Source organism: Dermacentor andersoni, chromosome 4 (assembly GCF_023375885.2).
Source record: "Dermacentor andersoni chromosome 4, qqDerAnde1_hic_scaffold, whole genome shotgun sequence".
NCBI lineage: Eukaryota > Metazoa > Arthropoda > Arachnida > Ixodida > Ixodidae > Dermacentor > Dermacentor andersoni.
This window is the reverse complement of record NC_092817.1, coordinates 125,659,124-125,671,462: the sequence shown is the minus strand read 5'-3', so window position 1 is coordinate 125,671,462 and position 12,339 is coordinate 125,659,124. Positions and strand designations below refer to the sequence as shown.

Sequence of the window (12,339 nt, the reverse complement as noted above, 5' to 3'; positions counted from 1 at the left end):
ACTTCATGACGCTGACAATGCGTCCCCACGGACAGACTACCGGTGCTCGCAAGGCGAGACACGTTTGGCAGACCGAGTATTGTTAGCTGGTTCACTGTCGCCTTCACGGACCAATGGGAGAAAGAAAACTCCTGGAAAAGGGTGTTCTATGACATTCTCTCATGAACACCAGTAACCGCCACTGTGGTTTGACAAATGGCCCAGCTAACTGCGGGGTCATCCCAGGAAACAAGACACGCCAGTTTGAGTCAAGTGTGACAATCCCTGTCTACAAAGCCCCTCTCCTTTCTGTGTGTTCAGTGAACAGAGGTGGGAGAGTGATTGTGTGAACCCTCGCCCTCAATGCGGGTCCTTCGACAATTTTGGAAGCTTCGACTGGACGAAGGTTGGACGGCAGTTTCCCTGGACTAGGGATCTAGGGAGGACAGAGGGGGTTTAAGCAGATGTGTTCGGCTACTTGGTGTGCTTCACTTCAGTCATGCTAGACTGACGAGACGTTACGTTCTCCACTCTTCATGTAGATATTGTAAATAAACCCAGTACTCCTCGTTCTCGATGAGAACAAGTTCCTCCCTTCAACAACATCCTTAGTGTGGATGAGTCGGACGACGGCATGGGCCAGCTACCCCTTTTGACATGCCCGACCCCAACTCTTATACATCAAAGAAGCCAATTTTCTAACAGTGCTTGGAAGCACATGTCTGCAGTCTTGTGGCAAGCAACACCATGAATCAGCAACACTATAACACGTGGCGACAAAAAGCTGCAGCAATCTCCATTGAAGTTGTTCAGCAAATGTCTTCATACTGTAGAAGCAAGGTTGAACAATGGCAGAAATTCTCTCATTTCACGAGGCCAAGCAAAACTTGTCTCCATGCTTTAACAGGCTAGTAAGTGACATGGTAGCTCAAGTATTCGCAAAGCGGCAACAGCAGCTGATGACTGCAAATTATCGTATAAAAGAAGGTGTGATGTTAATTTATTGAAAATTTTCATCTCAACTTTTTTATCTCCGCCGGAACACTCAGACTGATAACCATGCATCATTTCTGTCAATTTAGTAAAGTAATATTGAGGATATTGCAGAAATGTGCTTCAGAATACTCCACAGGAAGAACCCACTAGGAACAGGCAACCTTTCAATACGTAAATTATTCTCATTCACATGCAAGTACACTACAGTACACAACACATACATCAGTTCTTCCCCTTTCTGCTCGGCCAAAACCAACTACTAATACCTAGTGGTACATCTAACGCCATCAATATTGTCGATATCACACATTTAAACCATCTGTACTGAGACATTGCATATGCTTCGAACCTATGTCGTGACCTTAAATCTGCATCTCCCGACATTAACAAATTGGCGTATTTGACATATGTGCAGTCCAAGCTGTAATACACATCGTCTATATGGCATTCATCACAATCATCTCACCTCTGAATACAAGCCCTCTAAAACCATGCAGCAAGCTTGATATCCTTTCAATATTGTAAATATATAAGTGTAACTGCTTTAAAATAGACCCTCTCCTTTCCAGCACTTGAATCACATTGCATAATTTCTTTCTTTTATCAGTCACACACAAGGCATGCATTACTAAACCTGCCACCAAGATCGTCCTCTTGAATAACGCACATACGTAATAGTGCACGCATAAGTGGCAAACATTGGCAATGAATAGCTCTTTTTTTCTACACACAATAACCCTGTGGAACTTACTTCCTCATGGCATAACTTCATGCTCTGACAGATCAAAGTTTTCTGAACAGTTCACTAACCACCTCTATTAATTAACCACCTCAAAATTCTCTTACCGTAACGCCCCCCTTTTTCCTTTTCTTTCCCTACAATGTTAGAACAGATGTAAAGTCCAATTGAATGCCTTTGCCAGTGTCACCATTTTGATGTATACAGTGTATTATATATATATATATATATATATATATATATATATATATATATATATATATATATATAACGAGAAGAGAGGGGGTTAACTGAGGGTCGGGACCCTCGGTTAACCCCCTCTCTTCTCGTTATATTACATAACGAGGGTCTCGAATCCGGCAACATTGATGCCTTCAGGTAGCATGTGTGGGTTTATTGACCAGTTGCCTTCACCCAAAAAGATCACGTTTTCGTGACGCCTGCGGCAAAAAGGGCGTTCCACGTCCGCTGCCAAGGTCAGTGAGTGGTGGCGCTGGCTAACACTCCCAGGGTTCTACTAGTACACATAAATACCCAAGAAAGTGGATGGGGAAACAGCGCCGCAGTAGCTCAACTGGTAGAGCATCGCACGCGAAATGCGAAGGTTGTGGGTTCGGTTCCCACCTGCGGCAAGTTGTTTTTTCATCCACTTTAATTTCCATTAATTTATCGTTTATTTCATTTATTAAGCACAAGTAATTTCCCCTATGTTGTCCTTGGTGTCAGTGTTTGTTGGCTTCTTATGATATGACTCTATATATATATATATATACAGTCGAACCTCGATATATCGAACAGCGCGGTGATCGCAAAATAGTTCGATATAGCCAGAATTCGATATATAAAATCACGTAGAAAACGCGTCAAAAACTAGCGCAAATCAATCAATGAACCAATCGTGGCGCAATAGATACTCACATGAAGCTTCAAACAAAGTATTTATTTAGTTTGCTGAAAGTACTGAAGCAGCGTAGCCTGCTTCATATTGGCAACCGCGTGCTTGACCACGGCGTCCTCAACATAGTCCAAACGGTCCACAAGAGACAGTCCAGTGCCTTCTATTGCGCCGCAGTAGCGGCGTACAACGGCCAAAGCAGCTACAGCCTCAGTTGCAGTCGGGAGCGGGGCAACATCAGCGCTTGCTGGATCAGCCTCGGCAGCGTCTTCGTTTGGCCGCTCAGCAGTCACTTCTGCCGCGATCTCCACGTCTGTTAACTCCGCCACTGTTCCGGTGCTGTCGTCACCGCCAACGAAGTCCGCAATGCACATGATGTGTGGCTCAGCACCGACAAAGCGCTCCAACTGGCTCCACGGCCGCCTCGATCACGCGCGCACGGCGGGGGCAAGCCTCGCCGTGCGCGCGTGATCGAGGCGGCCGTGCTGGCTGGAAGCCGCCGCGTGTGTACGCCGCTACGTTCAAATGGCGCCCTCGGTGCAACCGATGTGGGCAGCTGTCGTACGCAGCAGTCTGGAACGCCGATCGCGCCGCCGCTATCTTCGAGAGTGTTGCGGGAAAGCTCGCCTCATGTCAACAGAGCGCACTTGGTCTGGGGCGGCGGAGTTCGATATACCCATTTTACATCCGGCCCCGTTCGAAATAAAGAATTAAAAATGCATGCGATTTTCCATGTGATATAGAAATTGTTTGATATACGCAATAATTCGATATATCCGCGTTCGATATATAGAGGTTTGACTGTATATATATATATATATATATATATATATATATATATATATATATATATATATATATATATATATATTTGTGTGATGCGAGCAGGAGGTTGCGAACGGAGACAGACATGGTTGCCCGAACACTGCCTTTATTCTTCGTCTACCTCTTTCTCCACTATTGCACCGTACCGTACTATTGTGCAGTTCGTCGCACGCTTCCCCCTCCCGCCAAGAGAATCGTAGGTATAAGGGCAGATGATACCGTCATAATGTCCTCACATATGAACAATGTTAGTCTGGCAGTCCGGTGACGTCCAGCAGTGCTCAGGTGGCCGAGGCTGGCTGTTGCATTCCAGAGGACATATGCATGCCCCTATGAGGGAAGGTTTGGACGCATGGGATCCGTGGGAACTCGGGTGTCGTTGCGACTTGGAGACATGCGATGTCTCCTGCTCGAACCTTTGGTGGACTGGGTCATTAAGGCGACGTCTCTGTTGGTCCAGTATGCGTAGAAAATGTATGTGCCTTTTTGGTCCTTGTGCACAGCGTTGTCACAGGAATCCTTGGCGTTGGAGCAGTCCTGATAGGTGGTGCTGAAAGTGTGTTTGACAACGTTTCTTTCTTGCAAAACGTTGTATTCGTTGCATTCGTCTCGGGTTTAGTTGCCTTGTGCACTGACATTTTCTTTGGTGCATCTGTGCTTTTGGCGACGCTCTCTGTCGTCGTCAGCATCAAAGTTGTCTTTGTGATGGTGTTGGGACAGTTGTTGAGGTAGCGTATCTACCGGAATATGCCTTTTGATTACTGGCGCTAATTGACGTAGAGATGAATGAGTATTGTGTACACTGCTCCTTTTCGTGAGGTTTGTCTGGTGGCGAGTACAGTGTGGCAGCCTTCTCAGAAGGCTTTTCCGAGGCTGCCACAACAACATGACGAATGGGCACTTCAGTAATTCCACAATGCATGATGCTACTTTGTGTGTGCGACGCTTCTGCACTGGCAGCATCTTGTTAAGGTGCAGTACACGGAAGGCTTTAGAGTCGCAACGCAGCTAGATCTCTAGATGTACATGGCTCCAAATTGTCTTCACCTTGAAAGGTATGTGCGTTGGTGCTGGCACTTGTATTCTGATTTCGTCCTGGCAGTAAGTAAGTTGGCTTCGTTTCATCAGAATAAGTAACAGCTACGCTTGAGGTGGGGCGTTGTTTGACAGCCGTTGAAGTGTCCTGTGACTTTGGTTGGAACTGATGATGACCGCTATGTGGAGACTGTGGGTGACTGCGGCAACCAAGTTGTAATGTTTCCAGCTGTTGGATAATGATGAAGTCTGCAGTGTACACCTGAAATCAACTGAATCTCTTCCTTGATTTTCTCCCACGATTCATTGTTATCAAATTTAAGCATTAGGTAGAAGCAAAATGCCTCACTGGTGACGTAGTAGTCATTTAAGTTGGCAACCATATCCTTTTCCAACCATGATGCAGCGGATGCGTGGCGCTTGAGGAGATGAAATCAGTCTTCCACGGGGCCATCGTCCGCTGATCCGGTGTACTTGGGTATGCTAAGGCTTGCGGTGATGCGGTCGTGATGCTGGTCAGTGTCGGTGGTGGAGCTGTGCGTTTTGGGTTTATACCGTGGTGTTGAGTACTTGCATGATGATGCGAGGCCAATTAGGTGGCTGCCAGGTCTTTATCCTGTCGACTTGTGTGACGCGAGCAGGAAGTTGTGGACAGAGACAAACATGGTCGCCGGAACACTGCCTTTATTCTTTGTCTACCTCTTTCTCCACTATTGCACCGTACCATACTATTGTACGGTTCGTCACACACACATACACACACACACACACACACACACACACTATATATATATATACTCTTGTTGCTTTTTTTCTTCTCTTTTCTCTCTATCTGATTTTGCACATTTCAAAGCATGCTCCCCTTGTGTAATGCCCTTGGCTCTTTGAGGTATAATAATGAAATGAAATTTCAAAGAGCAACAATGTGCATGCGTTTGGTTCCGAGTTCGGCAACTAGCAAAGACCGCTGATAAGCAGCTGGAGCAAAACACGGCCTACGAGATTAGGTGATGAACATGCCTAGGCACAGACGCTTCTCCATTGCCTAGGCAACCCCTGTGCACCCACAGATTCTGCCATGCTTCCACAGAGTGCCCTACACCCTGAGACTTGTACAATGCACTACCATGATGGCAGGCATGTTGTTTAGTTTTGAATTCTTTCTCTTCTCCTTGTTCATTCACTCCGCATGTCCTCTTCTGCATTTCCCTCATCACCCTCTCCTCTACTGCTAGAGCACCCCACTGCCTCGCTCTTCCATGACATTTTCCGATAGTCACATTATAACCAGTAATTTGTCTCATGTAGCAGCACTATAAGTGGTATGAGTATACAGTCGAACAACTTTACAACGGAGTGTACAGGGTCTCTGAAATCTTTCATGTAAAGGCACTTGACTGTATATTGAATTCAATGGAAAGGTAAATGTCAGTCAGGAAACACAACATTACTAAATGCGGCTATGTTATAAGTAGTCCGAGTTGTACTGGGACTGCGAAGATGTGGCACTAGTCTCATACTATATATCTCCAGCACGAACTGTGATATGCAGGAAGTATAAACAGACATATTTCTCCAACACGTCAACATGGGTACTGCACTGTACAGTGTTCTTCCTACTATACCAGAAGCTTACATGTCTCTTTCTTCGTGCAATGTGCTCGGAGGATTCAAAATTACCATGCGTGATCTTGCCGTCACACTGCAGGAGATCCTTATGCCTGTGTTGCACACAGTGTGACCGTGCTAGAAAGACAGCTTCCAAACATTCATGGAAAGGCCTTTCCAGCAGATGCATCTGTGCCACATGCTGTGAGCGCAGCTACACAGGCTCACCTTGCAGTTGGGCCGGCAGTCATGGTTGATGAAGGCAGCCGGTCCAAGCCACAGCTGGGCACAATTCTTTCGGCAGGAGTACATGACACTAAAGTCGTTCTTGCCGGCACACAATAGCTGGCATTCCTCCTCCTCTGTCAGCTCCGCTATGCAGCCCACTAGGTGCGGGATCTTCTCATTCTTGTACCTGCACCCAAAGACGCACCAAGCTTGAACAACACAAACCTGGACACAGAGCATGAATCAACCACGTGAATCACTTCTTGTTTTCAAAGTGTGCTCTGCTGTCTTTGGTTGGCACAAAGTGTTCCAACTAAGCGTGAATGCAGCTGATATCCAGTTTGCCTGCAGGATGCAAGGATGCTCACCCTATACAGTGCAGTCCACTTATAACGATATCGAGAAAGACGAAAAATATGATCGTTATAACCGATGATCGCTATATCTGGACTGCAGTTACCAAAAAAAAAAAAATTTTAAACGCGTTTGCGCTCTTTACCTTTGCAGCTCTGAACTCGAATTCGCTACTTGCTCTAAAGAATAGATGATGTATGCAGTAGGCCGTGAAAAACAAACTTTATTTCTAGCGCCAATGACCATGTCAAGGATTAGGCGCGCCGAAATAGTCCGAAATCTGCACTTGCTTTTGCGGCAGCTTCAGCTTCACAACCGCGGCGTGCATGGATTCCAGCTGCTGCGCGAACACTGGCGGCAATCCTTTAGCATGCATAAAATCAATTAAGGAGTCGATCGACGACAGTGCACTTTGCGTGGACATCGTGGTCGGGGTCAAGGAGCCACTGTCGATCTCGTTGTCACTGTCGCTGATGCCGTCGCCACCGTCGCACAACTTTGCGTCTGTCGAGACAGCACATCTTCGGCGATCGCCTCGTCGGTGACCTCATCGCAGAACGAGGCAGCACTGTCTGCAGTCAAAAACTCCTCCTTCGACACACCACCTGTGTCACCAGTAGGAACGAGCTCCCAGAGCTCGGTTCTGTCAGCGAATTCCACCGGGTCGGTCTCAGCGGGTTGGGGAAGTTCGTCCTTACGCACAAAGCCCGCCTTCTTGAAGCAATTGGTGATGAACCACTGGTAAAGTGCCTCTTCAACATCGGCGTACAAAGGGTCTCTAACCCCTTTTCCGCTGATCGGAATGGCCGCTGATAGCTCCTGCCTTCACAATCGCGGTGCTCCCGGTTTTCAAGATGGTTGATATCGTTAACTGAACGAGCTCATACTTCTTCACGAGGGCGCTCACCTTGAAGCCGCATCGAGAGTCCTGCAAAATATCAATCTTCGTGTCAAGCGACACAGCTTTGCGCTTTGTCGGCGCCATCTTCGAACTGGGTTGAACCGTTTGTTGCACGCTGCTTCGGTGGCGTCAGCCTGCTGTCGCGAGAGAGACGCGGGACGGGCGCCGCCGCGCCGCTTTGCTTGTCGCTTCTTTTTTTCTTTCTCTCTCTATCGGAGCGACTGTGGCCGATGCGCATGAAGCAGCTAGCGCCATCTTGTGGCGCGCTGCGCCAACGTTGGCTGCGCCTACTCATGCGCGGGCGGGGCCAGACGCGCTGCGCGGTAATGGCGGCAGATACGAACTTACGGAGGTAAACATCGCCTCGTCTCGACATCGTTCGTTTCAGGGAACTAAGCAACGCAAACGTTACGATTATTTGGCACGGAAAACGCCGTCCAGACTGCAAAATTTTGATCGTTATATCCGATATGCGGTGAATAACCTATCGTTATAAATGGTTTTTTTCCCCATAGACCTAATGCATAAAATGACACTCTCATGTCGACCCATCGTTATAACCGATATATCGTTATATGTGGTATCGTTATAAGTGGACTGCACTGTACCACAATATTTTTGCTTGTTTACTTTGTTTTCTCACTTTCAAATAAAAGACAACCAACATAGAAACGAAAATACGGCAATATAGGGGGAGCATCATTGCACAGTGTGGTTAAACCGGATGTGCGCACCATGGTGACAACTGGACAGCACATTATGCTTTGGCCACACGCTTCACTGTGCGTTTCATTTGGCGTAAACAGTTGAAGCTCAAAAACAAGTTAAAGGGACACTAACAGCAAATATTGCTACGGAACAGCCGCCACAGTGTGGCTGCATTGAGGAGAAAGAAGACGACGTGTGTGCCGGCTTGATATAGCGTCGCCATTTTGGCCTCCGTTAGCTTCCTTGTAAATAAATTGTAAATAGCATTCAGCTTCAGCTACATGTAACATTAATTTGGTGGAGGTGGACGTTCCCCGTACCCGTCATGGAGCTTCGCAGCAGTCGCAACGGCGACAATGCAACTTCGGCTCCTGCTGGCGGCACTTCATCTACGCCAGCGTCTCCGCCTGCAGTCTCGACCTACGTCGCCGTTTCCCCACCTCGGGATCCTGGTGTTTTCAACGGAGTCGGCAGTCCTGATGTTGACGACTGGCTCCGCTTATACGAACGTGTCAGCACCAGTCACAGGTGGGATCCGACTATTATGCTTGCCAACGTTCTTTTCTACCTCGACGGAGCTCCACTGGTGTGGTTCCAGACTCATGAAGAGGAGATCTCGAGCTGGAATCTCTTCAAAGACAAGCTCCGCGACCTTTTTGGCAATCCGTTTGGTCGACAAGTCAATGCCAAGAAAGCCCTTGCCACACATGTACAGACGTCGACCGAGTCCTACGTGTCGTACATTCTCGACGTCTTGGCCCTTTGTGCCAAGGCTGACCCGAACATGTCTGAGGACGATAAGGTTAACCACGTCCTCAAAGGCATTGCTGACGACGCCTTCAATTTACTGGTGTTTCCAAACGTCACTAGCATCGATACCATCCTCAAGGAGTACCACCGTCTCGAGCATGCTAAAAGCCGCCGGGTATCCCAGCACATCACGTGACTTCCCAACACAGCCGCTACGTCATCCTGTGACGACCTCTTTCACCAGCTGTCGCGATGTGACAACCTGACCCGCATCATTCATCGTGAGGTCGAAGCGGCACAACCGGCGGCCCCTTCATTCCCGTTACCTGATCATTCTCCGGTGACAATCTCCTTGATCCAGGCCGTCGTCCGTCAAGAGTTGTCCAACGTCAGCCTGCAATCCATTCGTTCCGTACGCTCAGAACCTCTTTCTCCACGACCGTCCCCACCCCGCTCTTCTTACTCCTTTTACGAACAGCGCAACCCCTCCGAATGGCGAACCGTGGACGACAAGCTGATCTGTTTTAACTGCCGACGCATTGGACATGTCGCTCGCCACAGCCGCAGCCGCTGGACTTCTCCGACGCGCTATTCTCCTGATTACCACCCTCGTCCCCTTAGCGCATCCTTTTCCTTCACTCCTGCTATGCCCACCCCATCATCTGACCCTGCGACATCTTTGACACGACCCCGCTACTCCCGCTCGCCTTCTCCCTCCCGCCACCAATCTTGCTCGCCCCTGTCAGGCCGTGCTCCTTCTCCGACCTACTCGCCGCACCCCCGACCGGAAAACTAGACAGTGCAGCTTCTGGAGGTGAAGCTGCATTGACGACATTGGCACGAAATCCTCGCTTCACCTTACCCACGAACAAGAATCTTTTGGACGTTCTCGTCGACAATGTTCCTGTGTGCGCGTTGATTGACACCGGGGCGCATGTGTCAATTATGAGTGCTGCCCTTCGCCATCGGCTCAAGAAAGTCCTGACGCCTGCCCCGAACCGAGTTGTACAAGTCGCCGACGGAGGGACTGTCGCTATTGTTGGAATGTGTTCTGCCCAACTCACCATTGCTGAGAGACACATCGTCGTTCTCTTCAGCGTCATCGAGCATTGCCCTCACGAAATCATTCTCGGTCTGGATTTTCTTGCCAATCATTCTGCCCTCATTGACTGTTCGGCTGGCTCACTTCGCCTTGACTTGCCTCTTCTTGCCGACCCTGTGGACTTGCCTCCAAGCCATTTGAGCTGCATGGATTTCATTCGCCTACCGCCTCAATCTGTGACACACGACTTGTTGTCCTCACCAGCTGTACCTGACGGTAATTACGTGGCCACACCTATTCCGGCCGTTATGCTTACACATGGTGTTACCGTGCCGCACACTGTGCTGAAAATTACTGGAAACCGCACCTGCCTTCCCCTTGTCAATTTCGCGCTAACCGCGCAAGTTCTGCCTCAGGGGATCTCCTTGGCTATAATTAGCGCTTTGCAGGATGATGAGGTCGAGCCATTCACAGTGGAAGATCGTTACAGCTCAGCCCATACCGTGACGTCATCGCGCGGTACTGACGTCAACATTGAGAAGATGGTTTCTTCTGACCTTACACCTGCTCAAGCTGAAGCTCTTTGCCGCGTTCTTGAAGGCTATCGCGACATTTTTTACTTTGACAATCGACCCTTAGGTCAAACGTCCGTCGTGACCCATCGCATAAATACTGGTGATGCGAACCCTGTTCACCGACGTCCATATCGCGTTTCTGCGTCAGAATGAGCTGTTATCCAACAGGAAGTCGAAAAGATGCTTGCAAAGGACATTACTGAGCCTTCCTGTAGTCCCTGGGCCTCTCCCGTCGTACCTGTCAAAAAGAAGGATGCAATGTGGCGTTTTTGTGTAGATTATCGCCACCTGAACAAAATCACAAAAAAGGACGTGTACCCTTTGCCACGTATTGATGATGCTCTAGACTGCCTGTACGGTGCCACCTATTTTTCTTCTATCGACTTACGGTCCGGCTACTGGCAGATATCCGTCGACGACATGGACCGAGAGAAGACTGCATTTGTTACCCCTGACGGCCTTTATCAGTTCAAGGTGATGCCTTTCGGTCTCTGTAACGCGCCCGCCACCTTCGAACGAATGATGGACTCTTTGCTTCAGGGGTTCAAGTTGTCCACCTGTTTGTGCTATCTGGACGACGTCATCGTTTATTCGCCCACATTCTACACGCATCTAGACCGTCTTTCAGCGATTCTTGACGTGTTCTGCCGCGCCGGTCTCCAGTTGAACTCATCAAAATGTCACTTCGCTCGCCGCCAAATCGCCGTCCTTGGACACCTCGTGGACGCCAGAGGCGTGTGACCTGATCCGAACAAAATTCGCGCCGTTACGAATTTTCCTGTTCCGAAGTCTACCAAGGACGTTCGTAGTTTCGTAGGGCTGTGCTCTTATTTCCGACGCTTTGTGAAGGATTTTGCGACCATCGCATGTCCCCTTACCGACCTCTTGAAGAAAGAGGCCCCCTTTTCTTGGGGTCCTGACCATGCCGCATCTTTTTCGCAGCTGACTACTCTCCTTACGCCTCCAATTTTGGCCCACTTTGACCCGTCTTCCTCAACGGAAGTTCGAACTGATGCCAGTGGTCACGGCATAGGAGCAGTGTTAGCACAACGCCAGCGTGGACATGATCGCGTAATAGCCTATGCCAGCCGACTTCTATCACCCGCCGAGCGCAATTATTCAATCACAGAGCGCGAGTGCCTCGCTCTTGTGTGGGCTGTTGCGAAGTTTCGTCCGTACTTGTACGGACGCCCCTTCTGTGTCATCACTGATCACCACGCTCTCTGCTGGCTATCCTCGTTCAAGGACCCCACGGGACGACTCGCTTGCTGGGCGATATGCCTGCAAGAATATACCTTCTCTGTGGTATATAAGACGGGACGCTTGCACCAAGATGCCGATTGTTTGTCCCGCTACCCCGTCGACGAGCCGGCTGATGCGGACGCCATCACTTGCGTTTTCTCTGTGTCCCAGTTGCTTCAAATCGGCAACGAGCAACGCCATGATCCTTCCTTACGAGCCCTCATCGACCGTCTGGAGTCAACTCCTGGCGACGCCTCTCTCTGGATGTTTCTCCTTAAGGAGGGGGCACTTACCACTGTGACGTTCGCGTACAATTCATCGCGTCACGACACTGCCGGCTATTCACCATTCTATCTCCTATACGGCCGAGAACCCGCATTGCCCTTGGACACTTTGCTGCCCTCGGTCACACGTTCAGCCACTGAATACGCCCGCGACGCGATCGCACGCACCCGTCTCGAG

General features: G+C 49.1%; 1 protein-coding gene across 4 annotated transcripts in view; it reads right to left on the bottom strand.

Moving 5' to 3' along the window:
- Hmt4-20 (Histone methyltransferase 4-20) overlaps positions 1-12,339 on the bottom strand; it is a 52,997-nt gene that overhangs the window by 28,493 nt on the left and 12,165 nt on the right. For all 4 annotated transcript variants that reach the window (XM_050184746.3, XM_050184748.3, XM_050184747.3 and 1 more), the window contains one exon: positions 6,306-6,492. In XM_050184746.3, the coding sequence (XP_050040703.1) occupies positions 6,306-6,492 (187 nt within the window). The remainder of the gene's footprint in view (positions 1-6,305; positions 6,493-12,339) is intronic.